Source organism: Geotrypetes seraphini, chromosome 6, assembly GCF_902459505.1.
Source record: "Geotrypetes seraphini chromosome 6, aGeoSer1.1, whole genome shotgun sequence".
Taxonomy (NCBI): domain Eukaryota; kingdom Metazoa; phylum Chordata; class Amphibia; order Gymnophiona; family Dermophiidae; genus Geotrypetes; species Geotrypetes seraphini.
Genome location: NC_047089.1, coordinates 226,712,152 through 226,738,814, shown reverse-complemented (window position 1 = coordinate 226,738,814; position 26,663 = coordinate 226,712,152). Strand labels below are relative to the sequence as shown.

At 47.6% G+C, this 26,663-nt stretch overlaps 2 protein-coding genes across 2 annotated transcripts in view; both read left to right on the top strand.

The window, feature by feature from the left end:
* The window catches only part of LOC117362561 (arylsulfatase D-like), a 42,389-nt gene extending 39,019 nt beyond the window's left edge, over positions 1 to 3,370 (top strand). Inside the window, exons 10-11 of the mRNA XM_033949116.1 lie at positions 1,714 to 1,835; positions 2,710 to 3,370. Coding sequence (XP_033805007.1) covers positions 1,714 to 1,835; positions 2,710 to 3,050 — 463 coding nt within the window. The 3' untranslated portion in view covers positions 3,051 to 3,370. The remainder of the gene's footprint in view (positions 1 to 1,713; positions 1,836 to 2,709) is intronic.
* A 4,374-nt stretch (positions 3,371 to 7,744) lies between these two features.
* LOC117362562 (interleukin-5 receptor subunit alpha-like) overlaps positions 7,745 to 26,663 on the top strand; it is a 74,821-nt gene continuing 55,902 nt past the window's right edge. Inside the window, exon 1 of the mRNA XM_033949118.1 lies at positions 7,745 to 8,297. The gene's annotated coding sequence lies outside the window, so the exon portion shown is untranslated. The remainder of the gene's footprint in view (positions 8,298 to 26,663) is intronic.

Genomic DNA, 26,663 nt, shown 5'->3' with positions numbered 1-26,663 from the left:
AATATGCATGAGATCTATTCGCATACCATGAAAGCAGTGCATGCAAATGGATCTCATGCATATTCATTGGGGAAATCCTGAAAACCCCACTGGATTGCAGCCCTCGAGGAGGGACTTTGACACCCCCTGTGCTAAGTGATCACGCATTAACTCAGCATTATCCAGTTAGCGAGTGTTATCTAGAATGCACAAGCTGGAAAGTTTTTTAATTACATAGTAAATGATGGCAGATAAAGACCAGAATGGTCCATCCAGTCTGACCAACAGTTATTAATCTGTCTTTCTTTGGCATTTCTTGTAGATAGGAATCCAGTCGGGTTTTCAGGATTTCCCCAATGAATATTCATTGAAAGCAGTGCATACAAATAGATCTCATGTATATTCATTGGGGAAATCCTGAAAACCCGACTGGATTACGACACTCGAGGACCGGAGTTGCCCACCCTTGATATAGACCATAGACGTCCACCTAGCCTTGTCCTTAGGTTCCAATTATTGGAGCTGCCATCGAAGCCCACAACAGTCTATCAAAACCAGGGATCTCAAAGTCCCTCCTTGAGGGCCGCAATCCAGTCAGGTTTTCAGGATTTCCCCAAGGAATATGCATGAGATCTTTGTGCATGCACTGCTTTCAGTGCATATCCATTGAGGAAATCCTGAAAACCCGACTGGATTACGACCCTCGAGGAGGGACTTTGACACCCCTGCCCTAGATTCTGTACAGATCACCCAAATTTGGTCACCAATCCCAGATCTACATATGAACTATTAGCCAATTAGAAGCTAATAATCAATTATTAGAGACAACAAGCACGTAATTGGCAGGAATTAGGAGTTACGGCAGATCTGCCCTAAGCCCTATTTTATAACATGTGAGCATAAGACTAGCCTTACTGGGTCAGACCAGTGGTCCATCTAGCCCAGTAACCCATCTTCATGGTGGCCAATCCAGGTCCCTAGTACCTGGCAAAATCCCAAATAGTAGTAATACCAGAACCTTCCCTACTCCTGAATGCCTCCTCCCGTGAAGATCATCAGCTAGAGGGATGCCCACACCCTCCTGCCCTGCCACCCCCACACCCCTGGCTGCCCAAAACCTGGGGGCCCCCCTTCTGACCCATCACCCCACCCCACAAAGTTCCCAAGAGAAGGCCCTGGTGGGCTGGGGGGGGGGGGGTCAGAACCAGCTAGCTCAAGCACACCCCCCAAACCCCCCTCATACCTTCTTGTAGAAATCTGGCATGAGAGATGTCCACGCCCTCCTGCCAGCAGGCCCGTCTCTTCAAAATGGAGGGCCTTCCCCTTCCCAGTGCATCCTGGGATGCACTGGGAGGGACCTAAGACTCCAATTGATTCAGATACTTTGAGCCCCTCCTATGTAATAAATAGTAAAATTTAAATAAAATTTGAGCTTGAACAGGAAGCCAATGTACTTTGAGATAAACTGATAACATAGGGTCATACTTGTAGTTAATAAGCGGGTCCTTAAGTATATACCCAAAACAGGCGGTGAAGTGACTTGCCTTGGGCCATAAGAGAAGCATTTGAATACTGGTGACCCTGTTTCTAATTCTGGAGCTCTGACCAGCAGGCCACTACTCCACTCCATTATGTAAAAATTCCTGTAAACTAACCACAGTTTACGAGTTTTCAGTTACTGCAGGAATAAGTAATGACAGTGTTTCATCACACTGTTATTGTGCCCTGCTCTAGGATAATTGATGGTCATGACTTGATGCCATTATTCCAGCGGAAGGTTAAGCATTCAGACCACGAGTTCATGTTTCATTATTGCGGTATCTACCTGCATGCAGTGCGCTGGCACCAAAAGGAAGGTAAGGAATTACAACGTCTCCACTTCATCAATGTCAACTCTATCGAAATATATATCCGCTCAAGAACATTTGGGATCAGATTAATGCAGCAGATGTTCTGTGTAAAGACCAGAGGGAAGGAGAGAGAGAGAGAAGATAGAAGCCGTGGTTCTGATTAGATTCTGACCTTATTCAGATAACTTAGGGGGCTTAGGGGGCTTATGTAGGAAGCTGTGCCAGTCTTTAACGTAGCAGTCTACTTTGTTTTCCAGTGCTCATTTGATCAACTTACTAGTAGTAATGGAAAAATCTATGGTAATGTTCAGCTTCTTCCTTTTAGCATTCAGCAGCATGTCTGTCAGTGGTGTGAGGTCAGGGCCTTCAGGGGATTCGCCCTATCCCCTAAAGGCCCTGAGGGCACTGCTCTGAATTTGATTGGTTGAACAGGCAACAGGCAGATGCTGCTCAGCCAATCAAATTCAAATCAGTACTGTTAGGGCCTTCAGGGGGTTTGGAGAATCCCCAGCCCAAGAGTCCCGCTTTTTTTTTTTTGGGGGGGGGGTTACATTTTGTTTAATGCAGTTAGACTGGTTAAGCAGGCTGCCTACTCAACAAATCAAAATGCATAAAGTACACAAAAAAAAATAAGAAAGCAGGGAATCCCCTGAAAGCCCTCATCACATGCCACTGATGTCTGTGCTACATATGGCATGCAATATCGATCCCTACTGGTGCTTGCTTGTAGCTGGCTATAGAGAGTTATTCTTTAGCACTGATGGAAAACCCACTGCAGTGTCACATTTCTTTATGAAAAACAGGGAAATCAGTTTGCAACAACGAATCTTTGATTTGGCGACTGGTAACCATTTGCAAATTATGACTTCTTTTCATGTAGTGGGTGCCGTGTGGAAGGCTCATTATACAACGCCAGTGTTCCAGCCAGAAGGTGCTGGAGCTTGCTATGGGAGAAGAATGTGCCCATGCGTCGGTGAACATGTAACTCATCATAATCCACCCCTGCTCTTTGATCTCTCCAGAGATCCGTCAGAGAGTAAACCACTTTCCACGGCCACAGAACCACAGTTTGATACGATCATAAAGAGAATAGAGCAAGCAGTGGAGGAACATCGGAAGACACTGACACCGGTGCCACTTCAGTTCACGTGGTGGAATAATATTTGGAAGCCGTGGTTACAGCCATGCTGTGGAACGTTTCCGATGTGTTGGTGTGACTGAAAGATCGGGCCCGAGCTTAGTGCTCTATACGAAGCCAAAGGTTGATTGAAAAGATCTGAACCCATATGTTCAAAATTCACCGTGCCTTTAATGATCGACACTGAACCAGTTGTAGCCTGTTTAGTGTTGAAGTATTTCAGCTCTCGATGTCCAAAACTGCAAATCGTGGCCTTTTCCATGGTTTGTAGCAGCTTCCGATAACACTGGCCAACACTCATTTTGGTGCCTCAAATGTTAGACCTGTTTCTGGGTATTTTTGACCTGCTGATTCAAAAAATGGCACCAGTTTTCTCCTCTCAGCTCTAGTTTTTGAGATACAAAATATGTGCCATATACCACTCTTCACTCTGCTCGCCCATTAAAAAATCAGGCTATTATAATGTAGTGTTTAAATTAATATATTTTAAGCATGACGGAAACATACTAGAAATTATAAAAAAAAGTGTACAACATGAACATCTGCTTATTTCTTACCAAAAGCACAAGTTTATGACACAAACTTTCCAGTCATTCGACGCACAAGAAGCTCCTTTTGTAAGACTTCCGAGGACAATCCCGCTTAAGATTCCAACAATAGTCTGCCCTCATGTGTGCATCCCATCTTCCTTGGTATCTGGCTTCCATTGTTTTTATGTCTTGGTGAAATCTTTCACCTTGCTCTTCGCTTAAGTCGCCAAGGTTCTCTGGAAAGCGATCTAAGTGACTGTGCAGATAATGGACTTTAACACTCATGTTACAGCCAAGCCTGTTGAAATGAAAGCGCATATCCTCTACTAATTGTGTGTAGTTGTCTGCCTTGTTGCCAAGAAAATTTTTCACAACAAGAACAAATGAAGACCAGACGCGTGATTCGATTTCATTCATTGATGCTATGAAATGTGAGTTATTTATAAGTTGTCTGATCTGTGAACTATCAAAAATTCCTGCCTTCAGTTTTTCCATGGTAAGTCCAGGTAACATATTGTGCTATGGGGCTCATAATCAAAACTTTAAAACGTCCAAAATCCAGCCTAAGTCGGCACTTGGACGTCCTAATAACAGGGAAGTCCAAGTGCCAATAATCAAAACCAACTTTCTGGGCATGCAGCACCACTTCTAAGCTGCTGTGCGTCCAGAGAGCAAAGGGTCGTGTTGGGAAGTGTGTTATGGGTGGGAATCGGGCAGGCTTCAACATGGACGTACCACAGCCATAATCAAAGCTTTCCTAGAGGGAACTTAGACACAACTCAAACAGGTCTAACTGTCGGCATTTAAGTTCCACAAAGGTGCCCAAACTGACAAGAAGACCACTGGAGGATTTAAGGCATGGCCTTCCTTTACTCCCTCAGTGATCACGACCCTCTCCCAACACCCAAAGAGAAAAAAAAAAAAATCTGTCCTATAATTACTGATGTATGATAGATAAGTCAGTCTACTGGAACATACGCAGGTGAGGCTGGACTCATTTAGAGCACTGGCCTTTGACCTGGAGGCCGCCGTGTGAGCGGACTGCCAATAGTACGTTTATCTTGGACTACTAAATTAGTTCATTACGGAATACAGGATATGCCAAGCTGGGGCAGACCAAAGGTTCATTTAGCCCAAGATCCATTGGACAGTTCAGGTAAGTTGGAAGTACCTGCCACAGATCCTGACTAGGAAAGCTCATTCCACATTGTTCAGTTCTAAAGGTTGGGAGATGAAGACATTTAAGCAGGGCCAGCTTAAACATCAGGTAAACCAGGCAGTTTACCTTGGGCAGCGACTTCTCAAAGTCAGCAAAAAAGCAGCTGTAGCTAAAACAAAAACTCAGACCAACTATTTAAGCAGGCAAGAGAGGCTCCTGCCTGCTTAAAAATCAAAAAAGTGTGGGATGAACACAGGATCTAGAATCAGAAAATAATAGTAAATACTGAAGATCTAAGGCCAGTACTGGGCAGACTTGCACGATCTGTGTCTGTATAGGGCCTTTTGTTTGAGGATGGGCTGGGGAGGGCTTTGATGGCTGGGAGGGTATAGATGGGCTGCAGTGAGCTTTGACGGAGACTTCAGTAGTTGGAACCAGTCTGTGTGTGACTGTGGTTGTGAGAGGAGCTGAAGAGAGAGCTGCAACTGGGAACCAGAGGCCTGTGGAAGATGGGAGCTGGGCCTAGCTCTGTGCCCCAGGCAGAGCTATGAAGCATGGGGGTCCCTTCCCAGGGAAGGTCCTGGTTTGGAGGTCCTACTATGGAAGGAAGGAGGGAACCAGATGGTGAAAAGCCTGGGCCATCAGGCTGGAGGAGGCCAGGAGAGCCAGACCCCAGAGCTCCTAGAGGAAGGGTTCCTGTTCCAGAATTGACACCAAGGAGCATGAAGGTACAACAGGGCTCTGGCAGGGCCTTGGAGTTGGAGGTGGAGAAGGGCAGGCAGAAAGCCCAGGCTGTTACAGTAGTGGAGGATATGGAGGACTCACAAGGGGTCAGAGGAGGATATTTTCAGTGGGGAGGAGGAGGAGGTGGAGAAGGACATGGATTTGGCTACAAGAGCTATACTAACAGTTAAGGGGATTGCTGGACTGGAGAAAAAGCTGCAGAAAAGCTGGAGAAAAAGAAACAACATAAGGTATCCACTCTGTATAAGCTGGCTCCAGAGGAGCAAAAGAAAAATTATAAGAAAGAACAGCAATACCTTCAGCGGCAGGTGGAGACTAGAGAGTTGCACGGGGACAGAAATCCCACCCGTCCCCGCCAAAGTCCCACCCGTCCCCGTGAGGAATCCCACCCGTCCCCATCCGTCCCCGTGAGGAATCCCTCCGTCCCCACCCGTCCCCGTGAGGAATCCCCTCCGTCCCTGCCCGTCCCCGTGAGGAATCCCCTCCATCCCCGCCCGTCCCTATAAACTTCAGAAATAGTTATTTCATTTAATTATGCTACTGAATTAAAGGCTCTGGTAGAAACCCATTTACAAATAAGCAAAAAGACTTTATTAATTTGGAAATATTTATTGGGAAGAATACATACTTTGTAAATGGGTTTCTACCAGAGCCTCTTTTGTTTATAAATTTTTATCAACACAACTAATATACTACTTTATCCTGAAGCAAAAAAAAAAAGAAATAGAATTCTTTTCCTACCTTTGTTGCCTAGTTTCTGCTTTCCTCATGTTCTCATTCAGTTCCTTCCATCCACTGTCTCTCTTCCTTCTGCGTCTTCCATTTGCTCTGTTACTGTGCCTCTCCCTTTCTCCCCCCTTCCAAATTGGTCTGGCACCCATCTTCTTCCCTCCGCTCCCCCCATAGTCTGGCATCTCTGTCTTCTTCCCTGCCAGCGTCTTCTCCCCACTCTCTCTTCCCCATTTCCTTTCAGCGTCCTTCTCCCCTCCCATCTTCCCCATGTCCTGTCAGCATCCTTCTCCCCCCCTCTGTCTTTCACATGTGCTTTCAGTGTCCTCCCCCCTCTGTCTTCCCCATGTCATTTCAGTGTCCTTCTCCCCCCTCTGTCTTCCCCATGTCCTTTCAGTGTCCTTCTCCCCCTCTGTCTTCCCCATGTCCTTTCAGCGTCCTTCTCCCTCTCTGTCTTCCCCATGGCCTTTCAGCGTCCTTCTCCACCACCCCCCCCCCCCCCCGTCTTCCCCATGTCCTTTCAGGGTCCTTCTCCACACCTTTGTCTTCCCCATGTTCTTTCAGCGTCCTCCCCCCCTCGTCTTCCTCATGCCCTGTCAGCGTCCTTCTCCCCCTTCTGTCTTCCACAAGTGCTTTCAGTGTCCTTCCCCCCGTCTTCCCCATGGCCTTTCAGCGTCCTTCTCCCCCCTCCTTCTCTCCTGCCCCGGGTGCAGCACAGCCGGCCAGGTCCCCTTACTTTTGTGGCGCTTCCCCGACCGACTGACCGACAACAGCCCCGGTCTGACAAACCTCCCTGCCCTTATCCATGAATCTAAATTTCCTTCTTACAGCTGCTTACGGGGCTGTTGTCGGTCGGTCGGGGAAGCGCCACAAAAGGGGACCTGGCCGGCTGTGCTGCACCGGGGCGAACCGCCCCCCTCCCTTGGTAGCCACTCGAGCCGCGAGGCTACTCTCCTTCTCCTTACCTGCCCTGCCTGCAGCACAGAGCCGAACGGAAGTCTTCCCGACGTCAGCGCTGACATCGGGCTTTGTTTAAGCCCTCCCTCCCCTCCGACGTCAGCGCTGACATCGGGAAGACTTCCGTTCGGCTCTGTGCTGCAAGCAGAGCAGGTAGGGAGAAAAGCCGCGCGACTTAGTACATCCAGCCCCGCAGGAACCCCGCGACCCTAGGGGGCGACCCCACGGGATCCCCGCGACCCTAGGGGGCGTCCCCACGGGATTCTTGTGAGCCTAGGGGGCGTCCCCACGGGATCCCCGTGACCCGAAGGGGGAACTCGCGGGATGCCCGCGGGTCCTGCGGGATTCCCGTCGTCCCCGTTCCCGTGCAGCTCTCTAGTGGAGACCTGTATAACAGAAATGGCTGTTATCACAAAAGATGTGTCTAACCCCATGGCTGAAGTGTATCAGAACAGAGAGAGAATGGCAGGGCTGCAGGTACACCAGGGGAAAGTACAAACAAGTTTCTACAGAAAAACCCTGTGCAGAAGCAGGACAGTTAAAAGGGATGCAGAAAACTCCCACAGCAGTGGAAGAAAAAGCTACCACGGAGGCTACTGGAGAAAAGTTGGGAGACAACCTTAATTGGTACAGCTGGGGAAAGAGTGCAGTCACAGCAGAAACCAGAGTGGAGGAGGGGCGGACAAAGGAGCGCAGGAAGAATAAAGCCACACAAAGAGTGAACTACCCGGAACAAGCAGGGACTGAGAAACTTCATATAGAGTTTGAGCAAGTACTAGCAGGGACTGAGAAACCACAAACAGAGACTGAGCTACCATAAACTTTAATAAAAGCACCTGAGGGAATACTGGAACAGCAGGTAGCTGAGACTAGTTTGCCCAGTAACTTGCTACAATTCTTGGAGGAGGAGGAGGAATGTGGTATAAAAGTGATTGAGCAGCAGCATGGATTGGAAACACCTGAGTTCCATCTGCAAGGAATATCCCAGAATGCAACTCACGGGAGGAATTCCCAAGAACTGGTGGGTGAAATCGTTTGTGTGACTGAGAAAGGGGTGGAGTCTTCTCTGAGCTGTGCTGAGGGAACTCAGCCTAATTCAAAGTGCAGAGTACAGCAAAGAGGTGTTTCCAGCGTGTTGAAAGGAGTGAAGTGGAGTCAGGAGCTGGAACCTGAGAATCTACAGAGAGAGGTACAGCAGGAGGTGGCTGCAGGTAATGAAGCTGCGCTGCCATAACAGCAGCAATGGACAGAGCAAGTTTGCCTTGTTCTAAAGAACTGCAGTTGAAAGAACTGAATGCAGGGCAGTTTGAAGTAGGACAGATCCCTATGGATGTGAATGGGGGTATTGGGGAGGGGGAGGGGATGGGAGAGGATGGGGGATCTGGTGGTGGTGGGCATGGTGACCGAAAAGGGGTTAAAAGGGGAATGTCTTTTGCAGATGTGGTGGCTGGGGGATTGGGGCAGGGGGTAGAAATTGGGGGAGGGGGAATGCACAAGGGGAGAGAGGAGGGAGGATGGTGGAGGGAATGGTAATGGTAGTGGGGGGTGGGGCAGTGGAGGAGAGGGTGTTATTTTCAAGAGAAGAAATGTGGTTCAGTTGAAGGTGGGGGTGGGGAATATGCCAACAAGGGACAGGGTGTTGAGAATGGTTCTGGGGTTGGGCTTCATCACTGAGGACCTGTATGCCTGTATTCACCCGGTAATGGTTCTAAAGTACATAAGCACATAAGCAGTGCCTCCGCTGGGTCAGACCAGAGGTCCATCATGCCCAGCAGTCCGCCCACGCGGAGGCCCATCAGGTCCAGGACCTGTGTAGTAGTCCTCTATCCGTACTCTTCTATCCCCTTTTATTCAGAAAATTGCCCAATCCCTTCTTGAACCCCAATACTGTACTAGAAACGCCTTCACCGGATCAGACTTTAGATCCATCTATTCCGGCGACCCGCACACGCGGAGGCCAAGCCATGTGCTCCCAGATGGACACCATGATTACCTATATCCCTCAATGTGATTTGCAAGGAGGTGTGCATCCAACATACGCTTGAAACCCAGAATGGTAGTCTCCGTCACCACCTCCTCTGGGAGAGCATTCCAAGCGTCCACCACTCGCTGTGTGAAACAGAACTTCCTGACATTTGTCCTGAGCCTGCTGCCCCTCAGCCTCAGTCCATGACCTCTTGTCTGTGTCACTTTTGACAATGTGAACAACGATGTTTCTTGCTCAATTTTATCGAATCCATTCAGTATTTTAAAAGTCTCAATCATATCTCCTCGCAGTCTCCTCCTCTCGAGGGTGAACAGTCCCAGTCCTTCGATGCGTTCTTTGTAACTCAAATTTTCCATACCTTTTACTAGCTTCGTGGCTCGCCTCTGCACCCTTTCCAGCAGGGTTATATCCTTTTTAGGTATGGAGACCAGTGTTGGACACAGTATTCCGAGTGTGGTCTGACCATTGCTCTGTAAAGCGGCATTATAATGGCCGCCAATCTACTCGTGATCCCCTTCTTTATCATACCTAACATTCTGTTTGCTTTCTTTGCCGCCGCCACACATTGAGCCAATGGCTTCAGGTTCCTGTCTATCAGTACCCCCAGGTCCCTTTCTTGATCGGATTTGGCCAATGTTACACCTAATATTTTATATTCATGTTCCTTATTTTTCTTGCCCAGGTGCATCATCTTGCATTTGTCTATGTTAAACCTCATCTGCCACTTTTCTGCCCATTCCTTCAGCTGGTTTAGATCCTTCTGGAGATCTTCACTTTCTTTTTGTGACCCAACTGCCCGACATAGTTTTGTGTCATCTGCAAACTTGATTATAATACTTGTTGTTTCCTCTTCAAGGTCATTTATGAAGATATTGAATAAGATGGGCCCAAGTTTCCAGAGACAGAGGGGTTTAGAGTTATTTTGGGAAAAATATGAGGGGGTGAGGGGGAGGGAGCAGTGGGCAGAATTTAAAGCCATACCTGTGAGTAAACCTGATCTTGTGCAAGTGACAGTGTTGGTGAGAAATGAGTTCATCCCCAGTTCAGATCTGACATACTAGTTGAATCGGTATGGGGTGCTTCGGACTCCATTAGTGATGATCATGGACCCGAGTAGGGTCTGGGCTGGTGGATGGATGGCCAGCATGAAGCTAAGTCAAGTGGGTAATGTGATATAGCATGTTCCACCAGTGGCATACATTGGGAGAGAGCGCATCCAATGTTTTTACAAGGGGCAGCCCAGGGTATGTTTTCAATGTGGATCATTTAGGCATCTAAGTATGGTGTGTCCTACTCTGATGTGTGTAAAATGTGGAGGGAAGGGGCATATTGGGGAGGAGTGTGACCTCATTCAGTGCAACTTGTGTGGATGTCTGGGGCACCCGTTCAGCAAGTCTCCGAGGGCTGCACATAACAGGTGACGAGAGGAAAATGAAGGGGGGGGAGGGAGGAAGATGATGGGGGAGGGGAGGAACCTCAGGAGCGGGCCCAGGAGGAGGAACAGGATCAGGAGAGTGGTCAGGAAGATAGCCAGGAAAAGGTGAGGCAGGGTGAAGGGCTGGTGCGGGAAACAGAGGGGGAGAAAGAGGGTGGGGATGGGGATGAGGGTACATGGGAAAAGGTACGTAGTAAGAAGGTGGGGAAACACCAGAGGAAAAGAAGGGGGGATAGGGTTGAGGATACTAATAGGTTTAGTGTATTGGCACAGGAGGAAGAGGATGGAGGTGGGATGTCCCAGAAGAGGAAAGGGAAAAAAGGTCGGGAGGGAGGGCAGCAGGAATACCCGGCAGTGATTCTGGAGAGGTTGCGGGTTGAGAAAGTGGGAGAGGATGGGGAGGGGATTTTCTAAATACAGAGGTGGGTGGGAAGGAGGGTATGGAAGTAGATGGGGGGGGGACATTTTGCTAGTGGGGAGGGATGTGATTAAGGAAGGGGAAGATAAGGAAAGGGAAGGAATTGGGGAAGAGTTGATTCTGGCGGAGGGCAAGGCGGACCAGCCAGGGGTGGTGGTGAAGAGGGGAATGGAAGAGGGGAGCGGAGAGAAGGGGGGGGAAAGAAATCTAAATTAGTGTCATGATGGGGGGTCCCGGTTTGAATATTGCAACTTTGAATGTTGCTAGTCTCCGAACGGAGAGAAAGCGGTTTCTGGTTTATGAGTTCCTGGCTTCCAAAAAATTGGATGTTATCATATTGCAAGAAACAAGGGTTGACCACCCGAGTTTATTGTGGAAAGGGACTGGAAATGGGGGCCGTCATACTGGGTATTGGCCCAGGAGGCTTATGGGGGGTGGCAATTCTGTTTAACTCCAGGGCGGTGGAAGTGCGTAGGGTGGTGGAATTGGGTGGGGGGAGGGGGCAGATATTGGATGTAAGGGTGGAGGGGGAGGAGATAAGGTTGGTGAAGATCTATGGTCCTCAAAGGAAGTGGGAGCGTAAAGCTCTAATCTCCCAGATCAGACCATATTTATACATGGCCAGGAGAGTGGTGTGGGGAGGGGATTTTAATGCAGTGGTGAGGCAGGAGGATAGGGAAGGGAGGAAATTTTCTTTAGGATATGATGAATTATTTTTTAAACAGGTGGGGGAGGGGGCAGGGCTGGTTGATATTTATACAGTTTTTGGGAAGCAAGGGGGGTTTACATTTGGCAGGGGGCAATGCCGCAGTCGTATCGACAGGTGTTTTGTAAGGAGGGAAGACTGTCAGGTCCCTCCCCAAGTGCAGCATGTTGAATTTACGGATCACGCTTTGGTGAGCATACAGGTAGGGGGAAAAACCCGGTTATGGGTAGGGGTCTATGGAGGCTCAACAATGCATGGATCCAGGAGGAGAGTGTACAGGAGGCCTTTAGAGAGTTCTGGACAGACCAACTGTCTACTGTGAGCGCGTATGGGTCATTGGGGGGATGGTGGGAGGTTGTGAAGGGTAGGATCAAGGGTTTTTTCAAGAAAATAAGTAGGAGGGCATCACAAAATAGGGAGGGGAGGCTGGTAACCCTGAGGAAGGAATTAAATTGGAGGGTGGAAGGGGGTGAAAAGGGGGAGGGGATTCAGGTACTCGAGGGAAAAATTGAAGCACTACAGTACGATAGATATAGGTCCTTAGTGTGGGAAAGGGACTATGGGCATTTCATCTCACCAGACCCTTTCATGGCATGCAAAGAGAGGATCAGGTGGGGAGTTTGTGGGACAATGAGGGGATAGAGCAGGAGTCTCGAGAAGGGATCTTGAGGGTGGTGGAAGAGCATTTTGGGGGGCTCTTTGCAGTTGGGCAAGAGGAAAGGGAGGGGTGGGAGGAATATATAGAGGGGATCCCCCAGGGGTGGGGGGGAGGGTTAACAGAGGAGCAGGCAGAAGCGCTGAATGGCCCATGGACGGTGGAGGAGGTAAGACGGGCGATAGCCGGCCTGATCAGAGGGAAATCACCCGGTCCAGATGGGTTGACAGATGAGTTTTTTAAGACATTTTGTGAGCAGATGATACCTTTCTTGGTGCGGCTGTTTAAGGAGCTTAGCTGTCAGCCTATTCTGCCGAGGTCCATGAGGGAGGCGGTATTGGTTTTGATTGCGAAGCCAGGGAAGGAAGGGTCAAGGGTGGGAAATTGGAGGCTGATTTCTTTGCTTAATACAGATAGGAAAATTTTAGCAAAGATGATGTGTGCAAGACTGGGAGTGGTGGCGGCAGCAGTACTGGCACCAGCACAGATGTGTGGCGTGCAGGGGAGGGTGGGGCAATAGAAGCAGCGGTAACAGTAAAAAAGATGCAGTTGAGAGGGGTCGGAGGGCCCAGGGGGGGCAGGTGCTAGTTAGTTTGGACCAAGCCACAGCCTTTGATAGGGTGCCATACGAATATTTGTGGGGGGTTCTTACAAAGTATGGGATTCCTGTGCAGTTTTTGGAGGGGTTGAAGACTCTGTATAGGGAGGCAGCAACCTTTCCCTTGGTGAATGGGTGGAGGGGGAAGAGTTACTCCATTGGGAAAGGGGTGAGACAGGGATGTCCCTTAAGTCCATTGCTATATGTGTTTGCCATCGATCCATTGCTGCAGCGGCTGGAGAAGGGTGGGGGTTTAACAGGGATAGATATGGGGGAAGGCACAAAGGTCAGGGTGGTGGCATATGCCGATGACATCTCTGTGTTTGTGTCTTCAAAGAGAGAGTTTAGGTGGATGGAGGAAAAACTGTGAGAGTATTCAGGAGCCACAGGGGCGTGCATTAACCAGGAAAAGAGTCATTTGTTGAAACTCGGGGATCCGGCATGGGAGGTGGGGAGTACAAGTGGGTTCTTGCCTCCTGAGGGGAGGGTAAGGGTGCTGGGGGTTGTCTTCAGTGGGGATGAGGCGTATCAAATGGAGAATTGGAAGGGGAAAATCCAGGAAGGGCGGCAGAAGGTGGAAGCCTGGAAGCAGTGGAAGCTGACATTTCTGGAACGGGTGTGTCTCATGAAAGTATATTTGGTTCCTTTGTTCCTATTCCTTAGTTATGTGTGTTTGCTCCCGCAGGGGTTGCACGCTACGATGTACAGTCTTTTTTTTTCAGTGCCTCTGGGGTAACCGCTTAAATCCAATAAAGAGGGGGGTAACGTATTTGGCAAAAGAACAAGGGGGCTTGGGGATGGTGAACCCCATTCTTTTTTTCTCCTCCCTCTTCCTCCAGTTCCATTTGGGGGGGTTGGTGAGGGGACAGAAGGCAAGGGTGGCATGGGTAGAAAGTGTTCAGATGTGGGGTACAGTGTTTTGGAAAGATTGGTTGGGGGAATGGAAATAGGGAAGAAGCAGGTGGTGGAGGTTTTGGCAGGGGTGCCGGGTCAGGGGGACATAGCCCGTTTAGTTAGGAGTTGGAGGGTAACAGTGGATGAAGTGGTGGAGGGGAGGAAGAAATGGACGGAAAGAGTGCTGCACCAGTGTTATGTGGTGGAACCTCTGCTGAAGGATTGCCCGGGGATAAGTCAACAGAAGACACTCCATTTTGTGGCGATGCCATGCCTGCTCCCTAAGTACTTCAAATGTGGCATAGCTGGCACTGCACGGCAAGATGTATGTCTGGGCGAATCTGAAGTGTAGACTTGTGGCTGACTGTGAGTGTTAGAAACAATGGAACATTTTTTGTGTTTTTGTCCCTTTTCAGTTGAGGTGGGGAGGAGGGTGGCCAGGGATTTGGGGTTTCAGGTGGGTTTGTTTGAAAGTCTGAGTTATGCAGATTGGGTTTATGGGGGTGGTGGGGGGAAGAGGGTGTATGGTGAAACTTTTTTTATTATTTTGTCCATACTGAAATACCATTTGGATGGCACATTGCCAGATGTCGCTGAGACAGCGACAGCTGGCACTGGACACAGTGGCGATGGATGTGGTGCGGGCAGTGTGCCAAGTTGCAAAAGCAGAGAGAAAAAGGAGGCGTGAACAGCAATGGCGTCTACTGTGGAATGGGGTGTGGCTTCGGCCTCCCTGACGCGTGTTTCAGTTTTTTGTTTTAACAGTTTTTGTATTTATGTTTATTTATTGCTGGGGGTGAGGAGTAGTGGCTCGTGGCCAGTGGGGGGTGATGTTTATGGGACGGTAATGGAATGGATAGCAGAGCATGATAGTGCAGTATTTTTGTGGAGTTTTTCTACAAAAGTGCCTGTTTTTCGTATGATTCTGGGTAATTCTAGTTAGATACAAGCATATGTGTTAGTTAAGGCCACACCCAATGGAAGCATACAAAAAACTGGTGAATAAAAATCTAAATATAAATGTAGCTAAAGCCAGAAAAACACACTACAGATTAATATAAGGGAAAGAATGGTGTTCTTTTTGTGTACTTTGCTGTTAGGCTAGATCATGGAGGAAATCATAAGGGTTACATGGAATCCATTTTGGGTTCTTTGTCTTTACTATATCTGCTCTGTCTTTGGACACCATTTTGTGCCAGTGACTAGTTTCTGTCTTCTTTGTCCTCTCTGTTTTTCTTTGTTTAGTTTTCCCGCTCCCAGCAGCGTGGTGTTAATAAATACCACATGTGCTTAGACTGGTTAGGAAGATAACATGTCCCAAACTAAGATATAAGAGGAATTAATCAAGTTATGAATGTATGAAATGCTTGGCCAAGCAAGTATGAATGAAGCAAGTATGAATCAAGCAAATATGACTGGAGTGGATGTGTGGCTGTGTATTGAACAAAGGAATGGGTTTTGAAAAACATATTATATATCTTTGCAACCTAAAGAAATCCTAAAACATCTGGAAATGAGTAACAGTTTCTAATGAAGAGAGGGGGAGACTAGCTCCTCCTCCTCCTCCAGACTAAGGCTTCTGTGTAATGGCTATGTAATTTGAACCTGTCAGTTTCCTCTTTTCCTCTAAGGCTGACTAATTTTCAGCATGGTTCATAAGGCTGAGAACTTTTCAGCACTGAAGAATTTAGAATTTTTCAACAGCTTGTTTAATACATAGACAAATTCTCTGAAATAAGTTTTAAGAATGATAAAGGAATATTGGAAATGTTATGAATATAAGAAATCAAAAGTAATTTTCTAAAGCTTTGTCTAACTTTTAACCGTAGAGGAATTTCTTTGTCTAACTTTTAAACACCTCCTTTGTTAATTGTTATTGGTTATCAAACTGATGATGTCACTGAGCCAAAAGTATATAATAGAGGGTCATGAGATCCTGAGGTGAGCTCGTTATCAGAAGGCCAGCATTTGGTAACTATAACGATCTCCCATTAGTGCAACTGTTAATGCAAGCAATTATGCTTTATTCTTTTGATCTCATAATGAAAAAATAGAAACAATAACTCAATAAATCTTAATTAGAATTTTTAAAACCTTGCGCTGGTGTCATTTTGCATGTTTTATTATTTTTCAAACCTTGAGCTTTCAAGAGGCGTCGATGTCCCTTGCTCAGGGGGGAGGGGGGTTTCTAGTTACTTTGTGTACAGGGTTTGGGGCTGTTTAGTTTTCATATGTACAGGTTTGGTGTGGGGATAGTGAAATGTCAGTTTATGTTTGTATTATTTGTATGATATTTGCTGCTGTGACTTTGTAATATGTTGAATTGTAATGCTTTTTGGTGCAAGTCTATATAATAAACAAGAACTTTTCAGCAGTGGCGTACCTAGGGTATGTGGCACCCGGGGCCCATCATTTTTTGACAACCCCCCCCCCCCCATGTAAAAAAATTTTTTTTTTTTTTTTTGCAATAACCATGAAATGGAATAAATGGTCAGAATAGAAACAGGCAGTGAAAATTTTCTTTTATTGAACCTCATATATGTAACCATTATTCCAAACATAACAAAACATAAATTATGTCTAAATTGTCATGACATTAGAAGTACATATGGAGTAGTTGCAGGCAGTGGTGTACTTAGGGTATGTGGCACCCAGGGCCCATCATTTTTTGACACCCCCCCCATCTATATGAAAAATATGATTTTTAGTACCAATCTACATATCGCACCACAAGAGTGTACCTAGGAAAAGGCTGCATCTTAAACACTGCAGTGAGCACTAGAACACCAACACATACATTGTAAAACTAAACAAGCCAGATCCCGCACAGTCAATTGGTCCTGTAGTCAATGCCAACTGAAAACTATGTCTTTTTCATACACACAGAACAGAGATACACCCTCGCCCAAAATGGAATAATCACAAACTAAAAATAGAAATATGTAGACAAAAGTTAAACTGATCCGCCAAGAAACCAGACCCTGGATACAATGCAACACCACAAAAAACAGTAACACATGTCCTCTAATATAGTGCAAAATATAAAGACAGTAGATGTAAATTTGAAAAAACTGATACATAACAATCACCACTTTATAAATTAACAAATAAAAATAAAACAAATAATGAGATATAAAAAAATACAATTTTATTGGACTAATCCCCGTAAGCTCGGTCCCCATCCCCGCAAACCACCTGATTCCATCCACACAAGCCTTGAATTGTTTATATTAAAGTATAAAAAGAAACAATATTCTGTACAATTGTCAATTTATAAATCAGCGTCTTCTCCCCACTCTCTTCCCCATTTCCCTTCAGCATCCTCAGCCCACTCTCTCTCCACTTTCCTTCAGCGCACGCACATAAAAACAAGCAAGTAATTTTATATCATTTTCATTCTATTCATTCATAGAAATTAAAGTCTAGATAATGCCAGTCACATAACAAAACATGATTTTACAAAAATAATTCCCTGCAGTCAAGCCTGCAAGGATTATTAGATGTCTTTCAGCAGTTCCCCTCCCTCCCTCCCCCTTACCTTTGTGGCCAAGTCAAAATGATCTACCAACAATAAAATTTTAAAAACACAAAGCACGCTGTACGCAGAGAAAATGTTAATTATCATTTATATTCCGCGGGTTTTCAAAGAGGTCAAGGCAGATGACTTTATGCAATGTCACCTCAGTAACAACTATACAAAAATAGACAAATATTCCCCCTCCCTTTTTACTAAACTGCGATAGCGGTTTTTAGCGTAGGGAGCTGCGCTGAATGCCCCACGCTGCTCTCGACGCTCATAGGCTCCCTGCGCTAAAAAACTCTATTGCGGTTTAGTAAAAGGGGGCCATAGTGCAAAATATAGACAGCAGATATAAATTTTCAAAACGGACACATTTTGATCACTAAGTTGAAAATAAAATCATTTTTCCTACTTTTTTGTCTGGTGATTTCATGAGTCTCTGGTCCTTCTTCTGATCCTTCTTCTTTCTCTCTCCCCCTGGCTCCCCTCTTTATTTCTGCCTTTCTTTCTCTCTCCTCCTGGCCCCCCTCTTTCTTTCTTCCTTTCTTTCTCTCCCCCTTGACCCCCCTCTTTATTTCTGCCTTTCTTTCTCTCCCCTTGGTCCCCCTCTTTCTTTCTGCCTTTCTTTCTCTCTCCCCCTGGCCCTCCTCTTTCTTTCTGCCTTTCTTTCTCTTCCCCTTGACCCCCTCTTTATTTCTGCCTTTCTTTCTCTCCCCTTGGTCCCCCTCTTTATTTCTGCCTTTCTTTCTCTCCCCTTGGTCCCCCTCTTTCTTTCTGCCTTTCTTTCTCTCTCCCCCTGGCTCCCCCTCTTTATTTTTTCCTTTCTTTCTCTCCCCCCCTAGCCTGCACAAAGCCATCGTGCCGATTTCTCCACTTCCACGATTCTTTCCCTACCCTTACCCCCAAGCCAGCAGCCGATTTATCCCTGCTCCTTCCCCGATGTCCTGATGTCCTGAACTTCATCGGGCAGCAGCAGCATTCACAATTCACTGATGTTGCCCGCTTCAGGCCTTCCTCTCTGTCGGGTCCTGTCTTCATGAAAACTGGAAGTAGGCAGGACCCGGCAGAGAACAAGGCCTGAAGCCGGCAACAGCAGCGAATTGTAAACGCTGCTGCTGCCCGAAGAAGGTAATGGAGCACCGAGGCAGTCCGCTTCTCCCCCCTCCCAGCCGAACCCCCGCTGACCCTCCTATCTCCCCCCCCCCCCGTGAACCTTTCCGACCTTCCCAGCGAGAGCAGCAAACCTCCTTCGCGGCTTTCTCCTCCCTCTGCCGCGTTACTGATGACGTCATCAGTGATGCGGCAGAGGGAGGATAAAGCCGACGCTACTGGAGGGAGGTTTGCTGCTTTCGCTGGGAGGGTCAGAAAGGTTCACTTGGGGGGGGGGGGGAGAGAGATAGGATGGTCAGCGGGGTTTCGGCTGGGAGGGGGGAGAAGCGGTCTGCCTTGGTGCTCCAAGGCCTGGCGCCATTACCTTTTTCGATAATGGCGCCGATGCTGCTTTCGCTGGGAGGGTAGGAGCGCGATAGGGACCGGGCCAGCTGTGCACCCCCCCTAAGGCGGCACCCGGGATGGACCTCCCCCTCGCCCCCCTTGGTACGCTACTGCCCTGGGGAAACAGCCTGCAACAAGATCGCGCGATGCCAGAGATCTTTGCCTGCTTCGGCTGTTTCCTCCGCCGCGGTCCCGCCCCTCCTCTGACATCAGAGGAGGGGCAGGACCGTGGCGGAGGAAACAGTCGAAGCAGGCAAAGATCTCTGGCATCGCGATCTTGCTGCAGGCTGTTTCCAGACGCGACACCCGGCGCAGGGGGGGGTAACTGGACCGGACCGGGAGCACCCCCTCAGGGCTTGGTACCCGGGGCGGACCGCCCCCCCCCCGCCCCCCCCCTTGGTACGCCACTGCTTTTCAGTAGTTGGAACCTAAGAACAGTACCGGGCAGAGCTTTGGATTCATGTCAAGAAATAGCAAAGAAGAAGAAAAAAAAAACCCTAACAAATTTTTAGATTGAGTCAGGTTGGGCAGACTGGATGGACCATTCGGGTCTTTATCTGCCGTCATCTACTATGTTACTATGTAGCTTTGATGGGCCATTTTTGAAGTGGGATGAAGAGGGGAGTTCAAAGGGCAGAGACGGAAAGGAGCTGGCAGTTAAATGTGTTAGCACTGCAGTTTTAGTATTCTATAAAGCAGGCTTGTCCTACGTCGATCCCTTTTTCTTTTGTTTCTGTACATCCAATTTACATTACATTAATGACTTCTATTGCGCCTGTACCTTGCAGTTCTAAGTGGATTACATCAAAAGATAACTGGACATTTCCAGGAAGAGGGATACAATTAAAGACATTGGGCCTAATACATCAAGAAGATAGCTGGACGTTTCCAGGAAGAGGAATACAATTACAATTTGTTATGTATCATTATACAATAAGCCCCTATATTGTCTAGGTTTGTTAATTTAATTATTTTTTAATGCATTTTTAATGTACGCCGTCTAGAATTCAGGTAGGCGGTATAACAAATTTTAAATACACTTGGAAAGGCACAAATTGCTGCCATCTAGCCCATAGAAGCTCAGCAACTAGTTATGAAAAATTAGGGTTACCAGATTTTCCAAAAGGAAAATCCGGCCCCATGGCACTGCTCTTTCCGGCTAGCCACGCCCTGTTCTGCCCCAGGCTCCACCCCCTCGGACTGCACAAGCAACGAGTGACATCACCGGGTTGCATCCATGCATGCGTGAATGCCATCCCGAAGTTGCTTGTTGTCAGAAGCTTTTCAACACCCAGACAAAGTGCCGGGTTTTGAAAAGCCGTCCGGATCACTCAAAAGGAGGACAAGTCCGGGGAAATCCTATGAAAAATTATGTTAAATTAGGGCTCAACAAACCTCATACACCAAGTCAGCATGGCACCTAAAAATTACACTTTGGTGTCTGGGATTTCATCCCTCCCCTCCCCGGAATTGGAATCTTTTTTGTTGTGGTGCTTCAGGAAAATACCACGATTTCTGCTACCTCACTGACTTGGCTCTCTGTAAGCTTGAGCCACAGAGTACAGGAAATTCAGGAGCTCTTGTGGTTTCAAGTCTTGCAAGATTTGAAACTGTGAGACCAATCCAGACTTCCTAAACTGCACAGTTCAGACTTGCAGAGAGCCAAGTTCCATCGGGGAAGCAGGAATTGTGTTTGTTCTTAGAAACATAGAAACCTAGAAATAGACGGCAGATAAGGGCCACAGCCCACCAAGTCTGCCCACCCCAATAACCCTCATCTACCTTTCTCTGTGAAGAGATCCCACGTGACGATCCCATTTTGACTTAAAATCAGGCACGCTGCTGGCCTCGACCACCTGCAGTGGAAGATCATTCCAGTGATCAACCACCCTCTTGGTGAAGAAGTATTTCCTGGTATCACCGTGTAGTTTCCCGCCCCTGATTTTCCACGGATGCCCTCTTGTTGCCGTGGGGCCTTTGAAAAAGAAGATGTCCTCTTCCACCTCGATACGGCCCGTGAGATATTTGAACATCTCGATCATGTCTCCCCTCTCTCTGCGTTCCTCGAGTGAGTATAGCTGCAATTTTTTCAGCCTTTCCTCATACGGGAGATCCTTGAGTCCCGAGACCATCCGGGTGGCCATTCGCTGGACCGACTCAAGTCTCAGCATGTCTTTGCGGTAATGCGGCCTCCAAAATTGTACACAGTACTCCAGATGGGGTCTCACCATGGATCTATACAATGGCATAATCACTTCGGGCTTCCGGCTGACGAAACCCCTACGTATACAACCTATTATTTGTCTAGCCTTAGATGAAGCTTTCTCCACTTGCTTGGTAGTCTTCATGTCCTCACTGATGATCACCCCTAAGTCACATTCTGCTACAGTCCTTTGTAGGATTTTACTATTAAAGGTGTAAGTCTTGCATGGATTTTGGCTGCCAAGGTGCATGACTTTACATTTTTCGGTATTGAAACTGAGTTGCCAGGTCCTGGACCAGTGCTCCAGTAGGAGTAGGTCGTGCACCATACTGCCGGGCATTGAGTTTCCGTCCGGCCCTGTGCTTTGGTCTGACGTGTTCCTGCCTACTACATTGCATAGTTTGGAGTCATCGGCGAATAGCGCTATTTTACCTTGAAGTCCCTCAGCCCAGTCCCTTATGAAGATGTTGAATAGGATCGGGCCCAAGACCGAGCCCTGCGGCACTCCACTGATCTTCTGCAGCTAAAGCCAGCCTAGTGAGGGGAATAGGTGTCGGGACCGTGTCGGCTCTTCCTCTGATGTCATTTCCTAGGTGCGAGACCCGGAAGTGACATCAGAGAGAGAACCGACACTGATGTGGGCAGCAAGTTTGTGATGCTGCTGATGCTAGGAAAATGAAAGAGGGACAGAGAAGGGATGGAGCACACATGTGTGGAGGGGGGGGTCAGGAAGGAGCAGGGGGGCAGAGAATGGGGCACACGTGTGTGTGGGGGGGTCAGGAAGGAGCAGGGGGCAGAGAGGAGGATGGGTGCCGGTGCTCCCACCAAGATGATGGCTCGGGCGGACCGCCACCCTCTTACTACACTACTGGGTGTATTGTTGTGGCTGGTGGGGGTCCCCAAGCCCTGCCAGCGGAAGCTCTCCTCAATGATAAGCTTTTTCCTGAACTTTTGACACATTGAACCCCCTTCATACATGCTTGATTTTTGTGAAATTGAGCGTGTGAGAGGGAGGCCTGCAGGGGGGGGGGGGGGGGGGGGAGAGACGGCCTGGATGTCAGCAGCCTGGAAATGTGAGAAGGGTTTCGGCTGGTGGGGCTTGGGGACCCCTGCCAGCTCAGGTATGGGGTGGGTGGAAGCTGGTTAAAATTTTGTCCCCCATTATCACTTTGGGCTCCTGCCCTCCCGAAAGCCAATGTCTGGCAATGCACCTGCACGAGAGAAAGAGACAGAGAGAGGGGCTGGGTAAAGGGAATCAAAGGAGTTTACATATTATATACTAGGACTTATTGTGTACCTGGGGCAGTGGAGGGTTAAGTGACTTGCCCAGAGTCCCAAGGAGCAACCGATCCATGGAATAATTTCCCTTTATAGCTTCGGAACTTGGGCTCTTTTCAATTATTTCGTGAACATCTGACAACAACTTGGTTATTCTCAGAACTGTAAAACCTCTTTTATCTCTATTCTCTACGGATTTCACTGTATATCTTTTCTTTCCCTTATGCTTTATTAATTTTTATTGTGAACCGTGTCGAGCTCTATTCTTATAGAGAAGATGCGGTATATAAGCTTAAGGTTTAGTTTAGTTTAACTACAATGGAAATTGAATCTGGTTCCCCTGTTTCTCAGGTCACTGCGCTAAACATTAGGTCACGCCTGAAAGAGAGACTGACCGCCCCCCCCCCCTTTTACGAAACCATGATAGCGATTATTAGCGCAGGGGGCCGCGCTGAATGCTCCTGACACTCATAGAGTTTCTATGAGCGTTGGGAGCAGTGTGGAGCATTTAGCATGGCTCCCTGCGCTAATAACCGCTATCATGGTTTAGTAAAGGGGGGGGGTGAATAAAGGCTGGGGGAATAGGGTTGTCTAGAAAAACCTAAAGCTGGAAAAACGGCGAATTTAAGATTTTGCCATGAATTTTTTCAAGCACATCCTGGGGTGGCTCAAATCCACTGATTAGGGAGGAGCCTAAGGAAGTCCCTGATTGGCTCAGCTGCCTCAAGCCCCTCCCATGATGCACTGGGGAGGGGCCTAAGGCCTAGTGTCATTGGGGAGGAGCTGGAGCAGGAGGTGTTTTTAGTACCTCCTGCTCCCAACGTCAGAGGCAGGGGGGAATGGGCGGGGGCCCTCTGATGGCAGGAGGGAGTGGGTATCCCTCCTGCTGTTGTTTTTTTTAGGGCAGGAGGGGGGAGGTATTTGTGGACAGGAGGGAATGGGCATCCGTCCCGCCATTTTTTTTCAGGGAGCAGGCAGGGGCCTTTGGGGAAAGAAGGGAGTGAGCATCCCTCCTGCCAGTTTTTTGGGGTGGGCGGGGGAACGGTAGCTTGGGGGGGGCCAGCGGGAGAACGGTGGCTCAGGGGGACGTGCGACTGTCAGCTTTCTTAATGGGACAGATGGTGCACGTTTAAGTCACATGGAACATCTGTCCCATTAAAAAAAAAGCAGAAGCCCTGACAGCAGTGACAGGAGGCTGCTTCTCCTGTCACTACTGTCAGGGCTCTGCGCATGTCTCAATCGCTCACTGAGTGATTGAGTCAGTGGGTTTGCATGCAAATGATTTGCACCTCCCTGCAAATCATTTGCATGCAAACTTGATAGTGAATCAATCGCTGTTTGAAAATTGACCGACAGCGATTGAGTCGCTATCTTTAGTGAATCTAGCCCTATCACCCCAAGGTCCCGCTCCCCGTCCGTGCATATCAGCCTCTCACCTCCCAGCACATACGGCTCCTTCCGATTTCTAATCCCCGAATGCATTACTCTGCATTGAATTTTAGTTGCCAGATATTAAACTTTTGCAGATCCTTTTTCATGTTTTCCACTCCCTCCTCGGTGTCTACTCTGTTACAAATCTTGGTATCATCCGCAAAGAGGCAAATCTTTCCTCCTAACCCTTCAGCAATGTCACTCACAAACATTTTCAACAGGATCGGCCCCAGCACTGAACCTTGAGGGGCTCCACTACTCACATTTCCTTCCTTCGAGCGTATTCCATTAACCGCCGCCCTCTGGCGTCTGTCCATCAACCAGTTTCTAATCTAGTTCTAATTCTAATCATTCAGCAATGGTACGTTGATAAAAGACATTTCATGCAAAAAAAGGTCTATCAGTATTTTATTAAATGAACCTTCAACATCTGCCCTTTATTGTGGAAAATAACAGAAATTTAACGTACTTCGCTAATAGCTAAACACGTACACTTTGGTGTCATCTACTGTGTCTGTGTATGGCCATTTGGTGGAGGATGGGCAGGGGAGGGCTTCAATGGCTGGGAGGGTGTAGATGGGCTGGAGTAAGTCTTAACAGAGATTTCGGCAGTTGGAACCCAAGCACAGTACCGGGTAGAGCTTTGGATTCTTGCCCAGAAATAGCTAAGAAGAAAAAAAAAAAAAATAATAATAATTTAAATTGAATCAGATTGGGCAGACTGGATGGACCATTCGGGTCTTTATCTGCCGTCATCTACTATGTTACTATATGTTACTATGTTAGGTTCCAAACACTCAAGCATTCAGGCCCATATTCTATAAATAAGGTGCCCTACTAGTATCTAAGAAGTTGAAAATGCCATTTAGAAACAGGAAAAAAAAGCATTTAAAAAAGGAAAATGTAGGTGCCTACTGGTGCCTTAAAAAACAGCGACTGCATTGCGCCTACGGAGGCACTGCCAATATTTGCAGCAGCACAGTGGTGTTCGTGGCTGTTGCTACAAATGCCAGCAGCTGAAAGCCACTGTTGCCTTCAGTTCTTCTTGGGCCTCGCCAATTACCAAATTAAAATCCCTAAAAATCCAGAAGCTGTAACCAAAAGGGAGTTGTAGATTAGAGAATAACACGGGGACAGATTTTCTCCGTCCCCCCGGGGACTCATTTTCCCATCCTGTCCCCGCGAGTTCTTTTCCTGTCCCTGCTCCATTCCTGCAAGCTCCGTCCTCATCTGCGCAAACCTCAAACACTTTAAAATCATAAGTGGCAACATCCTAGAGCTCAGATTGTGATGTCATAATACCTCATTCCACCGATGCCTAAGCTCTGTCCTCACCTGCACAAGCCTCAAACCCTTTAAAATCATAAGTAGCAACATTCTAGAGCTCAGATTGTGATGTCATAATGCCTCATTCCACCAATGCCTAAGCTCTGTCCTCATCTGCACAAGCCTCAAACACTTTAAAATCATAAGCGGCAACATTCTAGAGCTCAGATTGTGATGTCATAATGCCTAATTCCACTAATGCCTGAGCTCCTTCCTCATTTGCACAAGCCTCAAACACTTTAAAATCCTAAGTAGCAACATTCTAGAGCTCAGATTGTGATGTCAAAATGCCTCATTCCACCGATGCCTAAGCTCTGTCCTCACCTGCACAAGCCTCAAACACTTTAAAATCATAAGTAGCAATATTCTAGAGCTCAGATTGTGATGTCATAATGCCTCATTCCACCGATGCCTAAGCTCTGTCCTCATCTGCGCAAGCCTCAAACACTTTAAAATCATAAGTGGCAACATCCTAGAGCTCAGATTGTGATGTCATAATGCCTTATTCCACCAATGCCTAAGCTCTGTCCTCATCTGCGCAAGCCTCAAACACTTTAAAATCATAAGTAGCAACATCCTAGAGCTCAGATTGTGATGTCATAATGCCTCATTCCACCAATGCCTAAGCTCTGTCCTCATCTGCGCAAGCCTCAAACACTTTAAAATCATAAGTGGCAACATCCTAGAGCTCAGATTGTGATGTCATAATGCCTCATTCCACCAATGCCTAAGCTCCGTCCTCATCTGCGCAAGCCTCAAACACTTTAATATTATATATGTTCGAGGCTTGTACAGTTAAGACAGACCTTTCAGGAATGGGACAGGGAGAACGACAAAACTTGCAGGAACGGGACTAGGAAACTGAGTTCCTCCAGGGACAGGGAAAAATTTGTCCCCGTGTCATTCTCTGTTGTAGACCACTCTCCCCCTCTTCTCCAGCTCACACCCATTCAACGCTCTCACACCTGCAGTTTGTCTTTCTTCCCTCATCTTACACACATCCTTTCTCTTCATCCCTCACTTCACATACATCCCCTTACCCAGCCTGCCCCAGCACCTCTCCTCCGGCTCTGCTTCCCTAGCCCCTTCTTTTATCATTTTACAACAGTTTTAGACACTTTGCTCAGCACAGATGTCTTCTTAAGTGCATTGCACTCAAAGTGTGAGTCATGCGGTGCACAAAATCCTGTGCTACTCTCAAACGTTTTGCAACAACAATGCAGGATTTCAGCAATGACTCTTCTTCAACTGTAGACAGTCGCTCTGGCTCCACCTTCTGTTGGATAGGGGTAAATTCTGCATTTCATAGGAAGTCTGCACAAATTCTCGGCATGGTGCAGTTGCACAGAAAAGCGGGCATTAAAATGTGACCAGATTAGGCAGCCGAATGGGGAGGCGTGGGAGTAGACCACACCCCCAATACTTAACCCACATAGCATAAGCAACTAGGGAGCCCCCCATCATAATTAAATAGGTATTCTGCCACTCCTGGTTTTCAAGATATCCATGTAGGGTTACCGGATTTACCCGGATATGTCCTCTTTTTAGAGGGTATGTCCAGGCGTCCGGACGGCTTTTCCAAAACCTAGCACTTTGTCCGGGTTTTGAAAAGCAGATCGCGTGGATGCCCTC